General features: G+C 31.0%; 1 protein-coding gene across 3 annotated transcripts in view; it reads right to left on the bottom strand.

Moving 5' to 3' along the window:
- The window catches only part of LOC135127764 (neutral alpha-glucosidase AB), a 100,802-nt gene that overhangs the window by 78,465 nt on the left and 3,500 nt on the right, over positions 1-18,837 (bottom strand). For 2 of the 3 annotated variants that reach the window (XM_064054359.1, XM_064054360.1), the window contains 7 exons: positions 14,259-14,497; positions 13,700-14,204; positions 13,462-13,616; positions 13,296-13,409; positions 8,169-8,278; positions 8,004-8,104; positions 7,668-7,943 (listed from right to left, as the gene is read on the bottom strand). In XM_064054359.1, the coding sequence (XP_063910429.1) occupies positions 7,834-7,943; positions 8,004-8,104; positions 8,169-8,278; positions 13,296-13,409; positions 13,462-13,616; positions 13,700-14,204; positions 14,259-14,497 (1,334 nt within the window). In that variant the 3' untranslated portion in view covers positions 7,668-7,833. Of the gene's footprint in view, positions 1-7,667; positions 7,944-8,003; positions 8,105-8,168; positions 8,279-13,236; positions 13,410-13,461; positions 13,617-13,699; positions 14,205-14,258; positions 14,498-18,837 lie in introns of those variants that run through there. The other variant, XM_064054361.1, reaches the window with a different exon arrangement.

Genomic DNA, 18,837 nt, shown 5'->3' with positions numbered 1-18,837 from the left:
GAAATTATTTGACAATGGCAAAATTAACCTTTTTTTTACTTGATTTGTAAAATGTATCCGAAACAACCTAAATTTATCGCTTGACATATCTGTACTGCCAGACTCAGACTCAGTCACTTCTGATCACGCGGTATATATAATAAAATTTGTTTTTTCGACATTCATCTGATTCTATTATACATATAATGGATTTCAAATGAATCTGTATCGCGGGAGACCTTTTATTTACGTTCAATAAAAGATCCACCTTTTATTCACACTAGATAAAGTCAATCAGTGAAATAGAGACGGGGTGGGTGGGCGGGGCTTAATATATTCTTCTCTCAAGAAGTCGAAACTAATTGAATTTAGGATGTGAAAAATAAAAAAAGCGTTAATCGTACGAAAAATTGAAACATGGAAAAACTAAAAATCGACAAAAAAATAAAAATTGGAAATAAGAAAAAACGAATCGAATTTAAACATTGGAAAACCTAAAAATTATAAAATCGAAAAATTTTAAAAATTTTAAAATCCAGTAATTGAGGAATGAAAAAATTCTAAAATCGTAAAACTGGTAAAGTAAAAAATATTAAAAATTGTAATATACAGATTTAAAATGAAAATTAGAAAAATAATAAATAAATCAAAAATTGAAGAAACGAAAAAGTGAACAATGGTGGAAGTGCAAAAAGTTAAAATTGCAAGACGAAAAATTAAAAAGTCGAAAAACCGAAAAATTAGAGATTCAAAAAGTGAACAATCCAAAAATTGAAAAATTTCACACTGAAAAAAAGAATATTTATAAAATCAGGACATTGAAAAATCGAAAAATTGAAAAAATAAAGAAAGTAAGCAACCGAAACGAAAAATTGAAAATCAAAAAAGTGAAGAAATGAAAAATTAAATAATCGTGAAAGTGAAAAATTTAAATTGAAAGACGAAAAATTAAAAATCCTAAAGTTGAAAAACTGAAAAATTGATTCAAAAAGTGACCTATCCAAAAACTGAAAAATTTCACATTGAAAAAAAGAATAATTATAAAATCAGGACAATGAAAAATCGAAAAATTGAAAAAATAAAGATAGTAAACAACCGAAACAAAAAATTGAAAATCGAAAAATTGAAACATTTTTAAAATCCAATAATTAAGGAATGAAAAAATTCTAAAATCGTAAAACTGGACAAGTAAAAAATGTTAAAAATTGTAATATACATATTTAAAATGAAAATTAGAAAAATTATAAATAAATCAAAAATTGAAGAACCGAAAAAGTAAACAATCACGAAAGTGCAAAAAGTTAAAATTGAAAAACGAAAAATTAAAAAATATAAACGTTGAAAAACCGAAAAATTAGAGATTCATAAAGTGAACAATTCAAAAATTGAAAAATTTCACCTTGAAAAAAAGAATATTTATAAAACCACGACATTGAAAAATCGAAAAATTGATTAAAATAAAGAAAGTAAACAACCGAAACGAAAAATTGAAAATCAAAAAAGTGAAGAAATGAAAAATTAAATAATCGTGAAAGTGAAGAATCTAAAATTGAAAGACGAAAAATTAAAAATCCTAAAATTGAAAAACCGAAAAATTGATTCAAAAAGTGATCTATCCAAAAACTGAAAATTTTCACATTGAAAAACGAATAATTATAAAGTCAGGACAATGAAAAATCGAAAAATTGAAAAAATAAAAGATACTAAACAACCGAAACAAAAAATTGAAAATCGAAAAATTGAAACATTTTTCAAATCCAATAATTGAGGAATAAAAAAAATCTAAAATCGTAAAACTGGACAAGTAAAAAATGTTCAAAATTGTAATATACATATTTAAAATGAAAATTAGAAAAATAATAAATAAATCAAAAATTGAAGAAACGAAAAAGTGAACAATCACGAAAGTGCAAAAAGTTAAAATTGAAAGACGAAAAATTAAAAAATATAAAAGTCGAAAAACCGAAAAATTAGAGATTCAAAAAGTGAACAACCCAAAAACTGAAAAATTTCACATTGAAAAAAGAATAATTATAAAATATGGACAATGAAAAATCGAAAAATTGAAAAAATAAAGAAAGTAAACAACCGAAACGAAAAATTGAAAATCAAAAAAGTGAAGAAATGAAAATTTAAATAATCGTGAAAGTGAAAAGTCTAAAATTGAAAGACGAAAAATTAAAAATCCTAAAGTTGAAAAACCGAAAAATTGATTCAAAAAGTGATCTATCCAAAAACTGAAAAATTTCACATTGAAAAAAGAATAATTATAAAATATGGACAATGAAAAATCGAAAAATTGAAAAAATAAAGATAGTAAACAACCGAAACAAAAAATTGAAAATCGAAAAATTGAAAAATTTTTAAAATCCAATAATTGAGGAATGAAAAAATTCTAAAATCGTAAAACTGGACGAGTAAAACATGTTAAAAATTGTAATATACATATTTAAAATCAAAATTAGAAAAATAACAAATTAAAATCGAAAGAACGAAAAATAGAACAATTGTGATACTGAAAAATCTAAAACTGAAAAAATTAAAAAAGCATTAAACGTAACTTTTTTTGTTATACTCTTTGCTATAAGATTTATTTCTTATTTGAGAGGAAAAAAAGGAGAGAGGTGGGTGAGCGGGGCTAAGTTTATCTTTTTCGAAAAACAATCGTAAAATTCAGAAGTTGAAATATCGAAAAATTGAAAATTTTAATACTGCAATAAAAAAAATGAAAACGAAAAATTGGTCTAAAGAGTTTATACAGTACTTCCCTCGCTGTCGGAAACTTGACGACTGCATGGCTATTGTGTTTTTTTCTCATTACATTTTTGTAGTGGGAATTTAAAAAAAATTGCGATGACGTCATCAACATTTTTGCAAGGACACGTATATCAGTTGGGATAGATGTAGTGTAATACTAAGAATAAAATTATTGTATTCCCAAATTTTCGGGAAAATGAATTGGGTCGTTTTGAATATTGATTTTTTATAATCAATAAAATAACGAAACAATTTACTCGCGTATACAGCAACTGAAAATCGTTTATGTATAAACATTCTTAATTTAAGATGACAAGCGTAACAGCATACGTGAAAGTCAAACAGAGAAACTGTAAACAAAACGACCATCGGTTTTATTGCTTCGACTTCCGCTTATTATATAAAACATTGGGTTTTATTTTAATTCTTGACGGTGAAATTCACAATTGGTTGATTATAAACATGTCTATTTCACATTCGCGGAACCAAGTGATCGCATAAAACAAATGCAGGTCTGTAATGTTAAAGTCGATGTAAATAAGCGATGCTACCCTTATGTTTCAACCGAGTTTTTCCTTTAACAAATTTTGTGTCTACCAAATTGGGTTGGTTGGGGTGTAATACTAATAATAAGTGTTGCCTTTAATTTAATCAATAAAATAAATTGACTTCATTAATTTTTTTGAACCACCTCTTAAGAAAATCTAAAAAATATGAATGGAATGATAAATCACAAGTACAAACTCATCATATTTTTTGCATTTTAGATAGGATTTATTCAGCAAAATTTAAGGGTGACGTCATCAATTTTTTTAGGAGGGATGAACAAATACATTTTGAACAAAAGTTTACCATGCTTATAATAACATTAAAATATTCCCAAGATTTCAAAGCATTCGGTTTTGTAATTCCTGATTAAATCGATAAAATAAATTCACGCCTTCATTAATTTTTTTGAGTCACCCTGCATATGCAAATCCAAAAATATGAATGGAATGATAAATCACAAGTACAAACTCATCATATTTTGTACATTTTAGATACGATTTATTCGGCAAACTTTTGAGCTGACGTCATCAGTTTTTTGTAGGAGATAACCAAATATATTTTGACTAAAAATTTAGTATGCTTTTATAACCTTAAAACATCTGCAAGATTTCAAAGCATTCGGTTTTGTAGTTCCTGATTAAATCAATAAAATTAATTTACGCATTCATTAATTTTTTTGAGTCACCCTGTATATGCAAATCGAAAAAATTTGAATGGAATGATAAATCACAAGAAGAGACTGACCATATTTTGTACATTTTAGATAGGATTTACTCAGCAAAATTTTGTGGTGCCGTCATAAATTTTTTAGGGGGGACGACCAAATACATTTTGATCAAAAATTTACCATGCTTATGATAATTTTAAAATATCTTCAAGATTTCGAAGCATTCGGTTTTGTAATTCCTGAGTAAATCAGTAAAATAAATTTACGCTTTCATTTATTTTCTTGAATCACCCTGTATATGCAAATCCAAAAAATATGAATGGAGTGATAGATCACAAGTACAGACTGATCATATTTTGTACATTTTAGATATGATTTATTCGGCAAATTTTCGAGCTGACGTCATCAAGTTTTTGGAGGGGATAAGCAAATATATTTTGACTAAACATTTATTATGCTCTTTATAACCTTCAAACATCTGCAAGATGTCAGAGCATTCCGTTTTGTAGTTCCTGATTAAATCAATAAAATATATTTACGCATTCATTAATTTTTTTGAGTCACTCTGTATATGCAAATCCAAAAAATATGAATGGAGTGATAAATGACAAGTACAGGCTCATCATATTTTGTACATTTTAGATATGATTTATTCGGCAAACTTTCGAGTTGACGTCATCAAGTTTTTGGAGGGGATAAGCAAATATATTTTGACTAAACATTTATTATGCTCTTTATGGCCTTAAAACATCTGCAAGATTTCAGAGCATTCGGTTTTGTAGTTCCTGATTAAATCAATAAAATATATTTACGCATTCATTAATTTTTTTGAGTCACCCTGTATATGCAAATCCAAAAAATATGAATGGAGTGATAGATCACAAGTACAGACTCATCATATTTTGTACATTTTAGATATGATTTATTCCACAAACTTTTGAGCTGACGTCATCAAGTTTTTGGAGGGGGTAAGCAAATATTTTTTGACTAAAGATTTATGATGCTCTTTATAGCCTTAAAACATCTACAACATTTCAAAGCATTCTGGTTAGCAGATTAAAAATTAAATTTCAAAATGTTGTTTTATAATTTTGATTTTTTTTCCAAAAATCTGGACGTTTCGGGTGAAAAGTCGATTCGGAGTTGTAAACTACATGTGTAGGACTATGTTATTTTATACAATTGAAAACCCATTTACTATGTACAATTTTGAAGTGACGTCATCGCATTAGTGGTGGGGATGATTAGACAAATTTTGGTTAGCGTTTTACCATCTACATGATATTCTTAATATAAGTACAAAATTTCACAACAATCGGTCGAGTACTTTCGGAGATTATCTGTCTAATAAAAATCCGGGGGCAGACGGACAGACGGACAGACGGACGGACGGACAGACGGACGGACAGACGGACAGACAGACGGAAATGGGAGACCTATTTCTTCGTCTTCTAGGGGTCATGAAAGATCGAGAAAACGTAAAAGCAGAGAGTCGGCCGACGGACTCGATTACAATACTTCCTTTGCTTACGCTCGGGAAGTAAAAATTGAAGAAATAAAAAGCTGCAAAAACCGGAAAGTTGCAACCATGACTTTAGGGTTTTTGCTTACTATTGCGGTCTGTAGCAGAGTAATTTTCACAAAACTTAATTTTGTGATTGTCTTTTTTTAATCAGGTTGGTAACATATTTAAAATTTTTTGGTGGCATACCTGACTGACATGATTAAGATGGCCGCTTATCATTTCGATGTCTACTTTTCGAATTATCTTTCAACATTTCTTAAAGTTGTCTCTTTCGGCCTCTTTCTTTCGAGATATTTCTTTTTTTTTGAGTTGGCAATTCTGAATTATTGGCAGCAGTGTTAGCATGCCAGGTCAAAATTATCAGTTCTGACCAAGGTTACTTAACTGCCCATTCACAATGGACATAAGACATAAGAACGAGCGCATAACATAATTTACGTTTTTGGTTTGTGTCTGGCTTATGCTTATCTACGTTCACAGTGGACAGAGTGAACTCTGTAAGAATTGTTAAACTGCGCAAACGCAGAACGGAATAACTCCTGGCTAAACATAAAAACGGCTAACCTCAAACTGAGTCAATCAAAATATCTAACCTACAATTTCATACGATATTCGAACTTGACAACTCGCAGTACAGAACAGACTCGCAGTGTGAAGCTTTGATTATAATTTATATAATTTAATCAAAGGTGTGAAGTGCCAAGTGCCAACTGTCAAAGGGAATTCAATAGCAGCATTCAAAAGTCCCTAGATTTTAACATAATTTTGACGTAATTCGTGCACAAAGTTGAACTTGTTTCAACTTTATGTACGCACACAAGGATTACATAAAACGTTCATAAGCATAAGAATTACGTTCGTCCACTGTGAACAGGGGTACACGTTTTCCATCGTTTCAACTTTATGTATTTATGTAAGCTTTATGTACTTGTTATGCCTTATGTCCATTGTGAATGGGCAGTAATAGTGACTAGGTTAGTGCATACAGCGAGTTTGTGGACAGACCTGTTACAGGGGGCAGGGGAGCCACCACTCGGTTGTGACGTAGAAAGTACCTCGCTAGGGTTTTTAGGATCTTGTTGAGAACTACCCTGACTGTCATTACGTCCTGGCTACAAAGGTTTTGTAACCAAAATGCCAGTTTCGGCAAAATCGCTCTTACAATGTAATGGGAAAAAGTAACTAGATTTAAAAATAACCGCGCAAGAGGTATTTTCTACGTCATCAACATGTCTCTTCAAGGTCATGATATACCCTAACCTAATCACTATAAAGGGACCTTGAGTTCTGACATAAGCGCGCCTAAAAATCAATGAGAAGATGGCAACTACTAAATTGGCGCCCAAAAGTCAATTTTATATCAGGTATGCCATCATAAAATTTAAATATGTGGTCAACCTGACAAAAGAAAGTTACAAACATGCATTGACTTATGTCAAACTTAGACAGTAGTACCACCCAAAGCTTGACAGACAACACCAACTTTGGTTCATTTTATTTTCTCGGTTCCAGTTCATTGCAATAACATGTTCAAAAAAAATCATAACAGACAGCAACAATTAAGTAAAATTGCAGTAATTTTTGAAAATAAACCCAAACAAGCTATTTTGCAAGCACTTTTTTCTTATTGTTAAATTTTACATTTCCACGTACCCTTTTCCTTAAAGATCCAACAGAACAACAAAATTTACACATGATTTATAATGGACTTATTCACGGATTATCAATTTTCAAACAAAGCGCCCGACCTAAAAATTGTGTCTTAAAATAAAAAAAAAATAATTACCTTGTTTTACAGCACTAATTTTATCCATAGCTGAAGATTCATACTTTGTTTTAAAAGCTGACTAACGCTCGAGAAATTTGATGATACCACGATAACAATAATTGCCCAGATGTATTATTTTTAAGCAACACGTGTTTATAGTTGTAGTTTGGGAAGCGAAAATCAAATTTATTTGAAAAAAACATGTCATTTGGCAGTGGCAAAGAACCTATTTATATTCTGACCGTAAAAACCGCTTCCTCGGTGTGTGTGTAGACACCCGATTTTTTATACCGCTTTTATTAATACGCACGATAGTTACGACAAAAGTGACATCACTTTTATTCATACGTTGGGTGTAAGTGACGTCCTATTTTTAAAAAATCAAGGTGAAAGGTAGAGCTGTAAAAATTTGAAAATAAAACAAATTTGTAATTATTTAATATCGGCTGAAAATCAAGAACATTAACGATGTAAACATGTAAACTCTCGAGCGACAATCAAGACTATTAACGATGTAAGTATCACAAATTAAAACTACTACGTATTAATAGCGTAAAGGTACATTTTCTAATTTCGTTTAACGCTATTTTAATGAAGCTTCAAAGTAAACGGCTCTCTAATATTGACACCTGGTTTACGCACAGTCAGAGAGCGATTTTCTCCGTCATAGGACGTTTCCAAACTCACAGTTCCTAAACCTGAAAAGGTAAATTATCACCACATAATTATTAACAACTTAAGTTAATTTTGATTCGTACTTTTACTGTTAAGTTTTGCTTTATTTATTCCCGCAGGTGGTCCTAGAATAACCACCCTCTCGATCCAGGCATCAGTTGGATAATCGGTTTTATCAATCAAGCTAAAATGACACAAAATTTTAAAATAGAGATAGTCACAGTCCTATTATAATAGCAATAACCCACCTGCTGGTTAAAGTATTGTCTTTAAATTCAAAGTTCAAGTAGAGATATTTTTTATTGCGGTAATTAAAGCTTTGGCCGTCGTCTATGTACAAAGTTCCGGAAGCTGATTTCTAAAACACACTGCATTAAAACAAAAACCACAAAAAAAGAAAAAAAAAATTGGTGGAAAATTATTTCGACAGAACTTTCCTCGCCCCTAAAGTACAATCCGACACATCCGGATTCCAATAAAAGTTATAAAGAATTTTTACGATTTTTTTTCTGATAACCAGTACTAAAACCAGTTCTTCAGTTTTTTTTGGGTTTTTAAGTTTAAATTTTTCAATTTTCCAATTTTTGGTTTTTTATTTTCTTTATTTGTAGGATTTTTCAATTTTTCAATGTTCCAATATTATAATTTTTCTTTTTTTCAGTGTAATATTTTAAAATTTTTGAATTTTCCAATTTCTCGGTTTTCAATTTTTTGTTTTTTCAATTTTAGATTTTTCAGTTTCTCGATTTTTCAATTTTTCTTTTTTTCAATTTTTGATTTGCAATTTTTCTAGTTTTCAGTTTTTCGACTAAAAATTTGAAAAATTCAAATCGAAAATTTATTAAACCGAAATGCTGAAGACACAAAAAATTGAAAAATCGAAAAATTTAAAAACAAAAAAATCACAAAACTTAAAAATTTAAAAAGTTGCAAAATTGAAAAACAATTCAAAAATTGCAAAATCGAAAGAACGAAAAATTGACCACACGAAAATTTGACAATATAAATTGAAAATTCCACGAAGAATTGAAAAATTGAAAATTCGAAAAATTGCAAAAGTGAAAAATTGAAATCGAAAAACTGAAAAAATTAAAAAGATGAACAGTTAAAAACAAGAACTTTAAAAATTGAAGAAACGAATGATAGAAACATCGAAAAATTGCAGTTGAGAAACTGGAAATTGAAATATTGAAAAGACGATTCTTATTATAATTTTTCGATTTTACAATTTTTGGGTTTTCTAATTTTTTGATTTGTTTGTTTTTTCTTTCCAATTTTTCGCGTCATTAATTTCTTTGATTTTTACGTTTCTCGATTTTTAGTTTCTCGATGTTTCAACTTTTCGAATCAAAAACAGAAAAATTGTAACATTGAAAAACTAAAAAATCAAAAATGAAATTACGAAAGAGTATAAAATGAAAACTTTGAAAAATGTAAAAATTGGAAATCAAAAACTTGAATAACTGAAGAAACGACACACTGGAAAATCGAAATATTGTAAAATCGAAGTATTAAAAATTTAAAAAATCGGAAAATCGGATAATTGAGAAATCCAAAAATTGCTAAATTAAAAAATTTTAAAATTGAAAAATCAAAATTTCAAAAATTGAATAAGCAGTAAATTATAAAAGCGGAAGAAACGCTGAAAAAATAAAGGAAATGAAAAAAATGAAAAAATTGCAACATTGAAAGAAGAAAAAATTGTGAAATCGAAAAATTGACATTCGAAAAACGAAAAATTAAATAAACGAAAACTTGAAAATGTAAATTGAAACTAGAGAAAAAGTACTGAAGTACTGAAAAATTAAAAATTCGAAAAATTGCAAAAGTGAAAAATTGAAAAAATTAAAAACATGAACAGTTAAAAACAAGAAGTTTAAAAATTAAGAAAATACCAATAGAAACATGGGAAAATTAAAGTTGAGAAATGGGAAATTGAAAAATTGAAAAGACGGTTTTATAATTTTTCGATTTTATAATTTTTGGGTTTTCCAATTTTTTGATGCGATTTATTTTTTTTTCTTTCCAATTTTTCGATTATGATTTTTTTTCCATTTTCACGTTTGATTCGGTTTTTCAGTGTTTCAATTTTTCGTTTCTTCAGTTCTTCGATTTGCAATTTTTGGATTTTCCGCTTTTTTAGTTTCCCGATTTTTCAACTTTTCGAATCAAAAACAGAAACATTGAAAAACTGAAAAATCAAAAATTAAATTGCGAAAAAGTATAAAATGAAAACTCTGAAAAATCTAAAAATTGGAAATAAAAAATTTGAATAATTGAAAAAACGAAAAATTGAAAAATCAAAAATTCAAAATTTCAAAAACTGAATAAGCAAAAAATTATAAAATCGAAAGAAACGCTGAAAAAATAAAGGAAATGAAAAAATGAAAAAAATTGCAAAATTAAAAGAAGGAAAAATTGTGAAATCGAAAAACTGACATTCGAAACACGAAAAATTAAATAAACGAAAACTTGAAAATGTAAATTGAAACTCGAAAAAAAGCAGACATTAAGTATTAAATTAAAAATTTGAAAAATTGCAAAAGTGAAAAATTGAAAAAATTAGAAATATAAACAGTTAAAAACAAGAAGTTTAAAAAGTGAAAAAATACTAACAGAGACATGGGAAAATTAAAGTTGAGAAATGGGAAATTGAAAAATTGAAAAAACGATTTTATAATTTTTGGGTTTTCCAATTTTTTGATGCGATTTATTTTTTTTTTCCAATTTTTCGATTATGATTTTTTTTCGATTTTCAAGTTTGTTGATTTTTCGGTTTTTCAGTGTTTCAATTTTTCGTTTCTTCAGTACTTCGATTTGCAATTTTTCGATTTTCCACTTTTTTAGTTTCCCGATTTTTCAACTTTTCGAATCAAAACAGAAACATTGAAAAACTGAAAAATCAAAAATTAAATTGCGAAAAAGTATAAAATGAAAACTTTGAAAAGTCTAAAAATTGGAAATCAAAAACTCGAATAATTGAAGAAACGAGAAATTGAAGAATCGAAAAAATTGCATAAACGAAAGAACGAAAAATTGTGAAATCGAAAAATTGACATTCGAAAAGCGAAAAATTGAGCAAACGATAACTTGAAATGGAAATTGAAAACTCGGGAAAATGGAAACATGAAGAATTGAAAAATTAAAAATTCGAAAAATTGCAAAAGTGAAAAATTAAAATCGAAAAAATTAAAAAGATGAACAGTTAAAAACAAGAAGTTTAAAAAATGAAAAAAATACCATTATGTAGATACATGGAAAAATTAAAGTTGAAAAACTGGAAACTGAAAAATTTTTCGATTATTAATTTTTTTTTTTTTTCGATTTTCAAGTTTCTCAATTTTTCAGTGTTTCAATTTTTGAATTTTCCGCTTTTTTGATTTGAAATTAAAGAAATTGGAAAATTGAGAAATCCAAAATCTGCAAAATTGAAAAATCGAATAAGCGGAAAATTATAAAATAGAAAGAAACATTGAAATATAAAGAAAAAAAAAACGAAAAATTGTGACATAAAATCAAAAACTTGAAAAATTGAATACGCAAAAAATGATAAAATTGAAAGAAACGCTGAAAAAATAAAGGAACTGAAAAAACGAAAAATTGTGACAAAATCAAGAATTTGAAAAATTGAGCAAAAAATTGAAAAATCGAAAAAATTGCAAAATCGAAAGAACGAAAAATTGTGAAATCGAAAAACTGACATTCGAAAAGCAAAAAATTGAACAAACGATAACTTGAAATGGAAATTGAAAACTCGGGAAAATGGAAACATGAAGAATTGAAAAATTAAAAATTCGAAAAATTGCAAAAGTGAAAAATTAAAATCGAAAAAATTAAAAAGATGAACAGTTAAAAACAAGAAGTTAAAAAATGAAAAAATACCATTATGTAGACACATGAACAAATTAAAGTTGAGAAACTGGAAACTGAAAAATCTTTCGATTATTAATTCTTTTTCGATTTTCAAGTTTCTCAATTTTTCAGTGTTTCAATTTTTCGATTTTCTGCTTTTTTGATTTGAAATTAAAGAAATTGGAAAATTGAGAAATCCAAAATCTGCAAAATTGAAAAATCGAATAAGCGAAAAATTCTAAAATCGAAAGAAACATTAAAATATAAAGGAACTAAAAAAACGAAAAATTGTGACATAAAATCAAAAACTTGAAAAATTGAGGAAGCAAAAAATTGAAAAATCGAAAAATTAAGAAACTGAAAAATCGGAAGATAAAACTAGATAAAATTTTCCGATTTTACAATTTTTAGAATTTCCAATTTTTCGATTCGGTTCGTTTTTTCTTCTTTACATATTTTCGAGTAATTTATTTTCTTCGATTTTTAAGTTTCTCGATTTTCAGTTTTTCAATGTTTCAATTTTTCGTTTCTTCTGTTTTTCGATTTGGCAATTTTTCGTTTTTTCAGTTTTTTAGATTTTTCAATTTTTTGGGATGTTCTGATTGTTCGATTTTTCAATTTTCTTGCATCGAAAAACATTTGAAAAACTGAATAAACCAAAACCATATTTCTTTTTATAAAATTGAAAAAATAAAGAATATGAAAAAACAAAAAATTGTGATATAAAATCGAGAAAATGGAAATTAATGGTGAAAATAAAAATCAAGAACTTGGAAAACTGAGGAAGCGAAAAATTGAAAATTTGAAAAATTAAAAATTGAGAAACTGAAAAATCAAAAAATGAAAAATTGTAATATCGAAAATGACAAAATTGATAAAGCGCAAATCGAAAAATTGAAGAAAAAAAAATTGAAAACTCTGGAAGTGGAGAAACTAAAAAAATTGGAAAGATTAAAGTAGAAAAAAAAATTATAAAACAGAAACATTTAAAAATAGAAAATTTGAAAAAAAAATAAGTAAATGAAAAAAAAAAAAGTGATATCAAAAAGTTTGTTCAAAGATTTTTCGAAAAGATTTGATTTTGTGAATTAATTCTTTTTGTTGACCCCTTATAAGTTAAAATAATGATATAGATGTACTATTAAAGTAAATGTAAAGAAGCATGCTACGCGTTTGTTTCAAGTGAGTTTTTCCAGTACAAAATTTTGTGATGTCATCAATTTTTTGGAAGGGGATCAACGAATAAAGTTTGCAGTTGCACAATTAAATTGCAAAATGTTGAATCTGAACACGGACTCATAAACCACATGTGAATAATTATCTTATTTTATAAAAATGAAATTAGTGGGGACATTCTTCCAAAATTTGACAACAATCAGTCCAATAGTTTCAGAGATTATCTGTCTAATAAAAATTCGGACAGGCGAAACAGACAGACGAAAATGCGGACCTTTTTTTTCATACTCTAAGGGTCATGAAACGTCGAGAAAACATAAAAGCAATAAACTGAAAGTGTTACATACATTGCTATCTAAGGCTATATATAGTGTGTAAGGGTCATGATGAGTGAGAGAGGAAGATCTTCGTGGTCTGTCTTTTCTAGGTATAATACTACCGCCTCGGTAGAAAGCAGGATTCTAAAAAATATTCTTCAAGTGATTACAATTTTCCTCATTAATACAAAATTACTTTATCAAGTGTCACTGGTATAGTGATAACCCCCGTCCCTTGGTATTGCTTGAAATCTTCAACGTCGTACCAAAACTCATTGGCACCTCCAGGTAAGTACACGCTGACGGACGAAACTCCAGCTTCGGTTACAGGCCGGGCCAAAATTCGATCTCCTTTTTTTTAAATTATTAATACATGAATTAGAGTACCTTACAATCGTTATTTTTTTTTTTTTTTTTTTTTGTGAAAAACTTACCCACGAGAAGCTCATTATCAACATCCACAACATTAGGATCGTTGGGATACACATAGAACAGCGGTCTAATCACAGGCTCGCCTGTTGTTTCGTGCTCCCTAAACAGCGTATACCACAAGGGCAAAAGGGCGTACCGCAACCTCAACGCGTTCCTTATGCGCATGCGCACATCTTCCGCGAAAAGATACGGTTCCCGACGCCTGGTATCAATATGGGCGTGGGCACGATAGAACGGCAACCAGATCCCAGTCTGGTACCACCTTTGCAACAACTCCGTGTCGGGATTATGGAAGAACCCTCCAACGTCCGCGCCACAGAAACTCATCCCGCCCAGAGCCTCCGACAGGCACATGGGGAAACTAGCTTGCAAATGCGGCCACTGGGCGTCGTTGTCCCCGGTCCAAACCGCCGCGTACCTCTGGGATCCGGCGAAGTGCGATCGGGTTAAAATGAAGGGTCTGCGGTCGGGAGAGCGCTCGATGAGACCGTCGTAGGTGATTTTGGTCTACAAAGAAAAAACGTGTTTCTGGTATGAAAAACGCTGGATTTTGTGTGTTACGTAGAGGAGGCCGTAGATGTTGTGGATGTGTCTGTGCTCCCAGTTGCCGTAGTGTTTGCAGTCTTTGGGCATTGTGACTTCCGGGCCGTTGAAAACTGACGGTTCGTTCATGTCGTTCCAGATGTGGACGTCCGACGTTGTTCCGTGGAATTTGTCCAGGCTGTACAGGCCTTTGTAGTAGTCCTGGACTTTGGGGTCGAGGAGGTCGGGGTAGCTGCTGGAGCCGGGCCAACACCAACCTGGGGACAAAATGTTTGCACTCTTTAAATAATTCATTTAGGTGATATTTTAATATGGATCAAGATTTTCATGACGTCTTCTTAAAAATTATTATATAAATCTCACATTTAGTGAAAATTATCTGTTGATCCCCTTCATACCGGCTGATGACGTAATTTCTCAAAAAAAAAATTATAACTGACTTATTTTTACGATTATCACAGTTGCCTGAAATTCTGGTAATGTTGCGATTAGTGTTACAATGTGCATAACAAAAATTATGTATTTATCCCCACCAAAAAGCTGGTGACTCTTCAATTTAAATAATTATAAAATAAATTTGCATTGAAAATTTTTCTGAATAATGAAATAATACATGTGATAATGCGAAGTATTATCGAAAGCATTCTAGAATAGGAAGCGGTTAGAGAAGTATACAACGACAGAACGACAAGAAAACAGAACTACAGGAAGACAGAAGGACAGACTAATGACAGAATGACAAAAGACCAGAACACGAAGGCAGAACGGCGAAAAAGTTGAACAATAGAGGTAGAAAGTCAAATTAAAGAAAGACAACGGCAGAAACAAAAAAGACAGAACGACAGGAAGAGAGAAAGACAGAACAGAACGACAGAATGATAAAACGATAGAACAGAACGAAGGAATGATAGGACCATAGAAATACAGAACAAAGAAACATAAACACAGAAGGGCAGAAACAGAAAAACAGAACAATACAAAGACAGAGGGACGGAATGCTAGAAAGACAAAACGACAGAACGCTAGATAACAGAACGACAGAACGATAGAAAGACAAAACGACAGAATGACAGAACGACAAGACGACAGAAACACAAAAAGACAGAAGGATAGAAAAACACCACAACGACGGAAAGATGGTAGAAAGACAGAATGACAGAATGGCAAAAAGCCAGAACGACAGAGGTTAAATGATGACAGAAAGACAGACAGACAAAAAAAAATAACGACAGAGAAATCCAACAACAAAAAGACAGATCGACAGAAAAAAAACAACGATGGAAAGACAGAGCGACAGACAAAATACAGAATTCTGTCGTTCTGTCGGCAGAAAGAGAGAATAAAAAGAACGACAGAAAACCAGAAAAAGCGACAAAAAAGGTGGCAAGAAAAGGCGAAGGTAAAAACACAAAGAAAAATATCAAAAAAATTAAAAGTAGACATAAAAAAGGCAACCAAAAAAAGGAGGCACGAAAAAGCGACAAAAAACGAAAAGAAAAACGCCAAAAAATAGAAAAAAAGAGAAAATCGACAGCAAAACAGAACAACAGAATGATGAAAACACAGAAGGGCAAAGCATCATATGGACGGAACGTCTGAAAAACAGAATGCTAAAAACGATAGAACCACAGAACGAAGAAAACGACAGAAGTCAGAATTATAGGACAGAATGACAGAAGGGCAAAATGACAGGACAGAAGGACAGATTGACAGAAGGGCAGATTGACAGAAGGACAGAGGGACAGATTGACATAGGGACAGATTGACAGAGGGACAGATTGACAGAGGGACAGATTGACAGAGGGACAGATTGACAGAGGGACAGATTGACAGAGGGACAGATTGACAGAGGGACAGATTGACAGAGGGACAGATTGACAGGACAGATTGACAGAAGGACAGATTGACAGGACAGAAGGACAGATTGACAGAAGGACAGATTGACAGAAAGACAAATACACAAAAAAATAATGACAAAGAAGGAAAGAGAGCGACAGAAAGACACGACGTTACAGACAGAACGACAGAGGCAAAAAGACAGAACAATAAAGACAAAAAGACCACAAAAATACAGAACAAAGAAACATAAACACAGAACGGCAGAAACAGAAAAACAGAACGATACAAAGATAAAACGACAGAACGCTAGAAAGACAAAACGACAGAAAGCTAGAAAGACAAAAGGAGAGAAACAGAAAGACAGAACAAAGAAAAGACAGGGCGATAGAAAGATAGGACGCTAAATAACAGAAGGGCAGAACAACAGAAAAAGAGAACGACAGAAAGACAAAACGACAGAGACAGAACGCCAGAACGACAGTAAGACGATACAAAGGCAGAATGACAAACAAGCGGCAAAAAGCCAGAACGACAGAGGTTAAAAGATGACAAGAAAGACAGATGGACAGAAAAAAAATAACGACAGAGAAACCCAACGACAAAAAAGACAGATTGACACAAAAACAACAACGGTGAAAAAACAGACCGACAGACGAAAATACAGAACGACAGAAGCAGAAAGAGAGAGTGAAAAGAACGACAGAAAAACAGAAAAAGCGACAAAAAAATACGACAAAAAAGGTGGCAAGAAAAGGCCATAATAAAAAACACAAAGAAAAATATAAAAAAAATTAAAGGATGCAATAAAAACGACAACAAAAAAAGGAGGCACGAAAAAGCGACAGAAAATGATACAAAAATGCGACAAAATAAAAAACGAAAAAATGTCAAAGAAAAACGACAAAAAATAGAAAAAAAAAGAAAAAATCGACAGCAAAACAGAACGACAGAATGAAGAAAACACGGAAGGAAAAAGCATCATAAGGACGGAACGCCAAAAAACAGAATGAGAGAATGATGAAAACGACAGAACGACAAAACGAAGAAAACGACACAAGGTCAGAATTATAGAAGGACAGAATGACAAAAGGGCAAAATAACAGAAGGACAGATTGACAGGACAGGACAGATTGACAGGACAGAAGGACAGATTGACAGGACAGAAGGACAGATTGACAGGACAGAAGGACAGATTGACAGGACAGAAGGACAGATTGACAGGACAGAAGGACAGATTGACAGGACAGAAGGACAGATTGACAGGACAGAAGGACAGATTGACAGGACAGAAGGACAGATTGACATGACAGAAGGACAGATTGAGAGGACACAAGGACAGATTGACAGGACAGAAGGACAGATTGACAGAAGGATAGAAGGACAAAAGGACAAATACACGGAAAGAAAGAACGACAATGAAGGAAAGAGAACGATAAAAAGACACAACGTTAGAGACAGAACGACAGAGGCAAAAAGACAGAACAACAGAGACAGAAAGACAGAACAATAGAGGAAGAAAGACAGAACAATAGAGGAAGAAAGACAGATTAAAGAGAACGATAGGATGACAAAGCGAAAATAAAGGAACAAAAAAGGGTACCAAAGAAAGGTCATAAAAGAGGCTAAAAGACGAGAGGAAAGATCGTAAAAAAGGAAAAGAATTTAGGACGGGGATAAAAACGACACAAAAACATGTGCTAAGAAAAAGGTGAAAAAAAAAACGCACCAAAAAAGGCACAAAAATAGCAAAAATAGGGAGGACCACAAAAAATAAAAAAGCGACAAAATAAAAAGTTAAAAAAAAATACCACCAAAAAAGCCGGTAAGAAAAGACGGCAATAAAAGGAGACGAAAAACACGACAAAAAGCAACAAAAAAAGGAAACAAAAAAGAGACGAATAAAAAAAAGACTACAAAAAAGCGACAAAAAACCGATTGAAAATGGGATAAAAACGCGACAAAAAAAAGATAAAGGAAAAATGTCAAAAGAACACGCCAAAAAAATGGGACCAAAAAAATGAAAAAAAAAAAAGAATGAACGATAGAAAAACAGCATGACAGAATGAAGGGAACTACAGAAAGAGTCAGAAAGCTAGATCGACAGAAGGACAGATCAACAGAAAGACACGAAAACACGACGATAGAGACAGAACGACAGGGGCAGAAAGACAGACGTCAGAAAGGCAGACAGAAAGAACGACAGGAAGACAGGGCGAGAGAAAGACAGGACGATAGAAAGACGGAGCAAAAAAAGACAGAACGACAGAAAGACAGAACTATAGAAAGATAGAACGACAGAGAGAAAAACAAAGATAGACAAAAATGCAGCATAAAAAAGAACGATAAAAGGACAGAGCGACAATAAAGGGGCCCACGAAAGGTCATAAAAAAGAGATAGAAAAAGTCATAAAAAGCAAAAAAAGGACACAAAAATGCACAAGAAAAAAAAAGGACAAAAAAAAACGAAAAAGAAGAGTGGGGACAAAAAAAATTACAAAAAACGCCAAAAAAAGAGGCAAAAAAACCGTGAGGGAAAAACGAAAAAAAAATCAAAAAATGGGCGACGAAAATCGAGGCAAAGAAAAGGGCAATAAGAAAACTATAAACACGATGACAAAAAAGAGACAAAAACTAGGTGCTAAGAAAAAGGTGAAAGCAAAACGCACCAGAATAGCAGAAAAACCGAATACATAGGGAGGACCAAAAAACACAAAAAAAAAAATAAAAAAAGCAAAAAGCGCAAAATATGCGTTAAAAA

This window comes from Zophobas morio, unplaced genomic scaffold (assembly GCF_036711695.1).
Source record: "Zophobas morio isolate AGI-343-1 ecotype UQ-CSIRO unplaced genomic scaffold, CSIRO_AGI_Zmor_V1 ptg000012l, whole genome shotgun sequence".
In the NCBI taxonomy this organism is placed as follows: Eukaryota; Metazoa; Arthropoda; class Insecta; order Coleoptera; family Tenebrionidae; genus Zophobas; species Zophobas morio.
The sequence above is the reverse complement of the archived record's forward strand: the minus strand, read 5'-3'. Positions and strand labels throughout refer to the sequence as shown.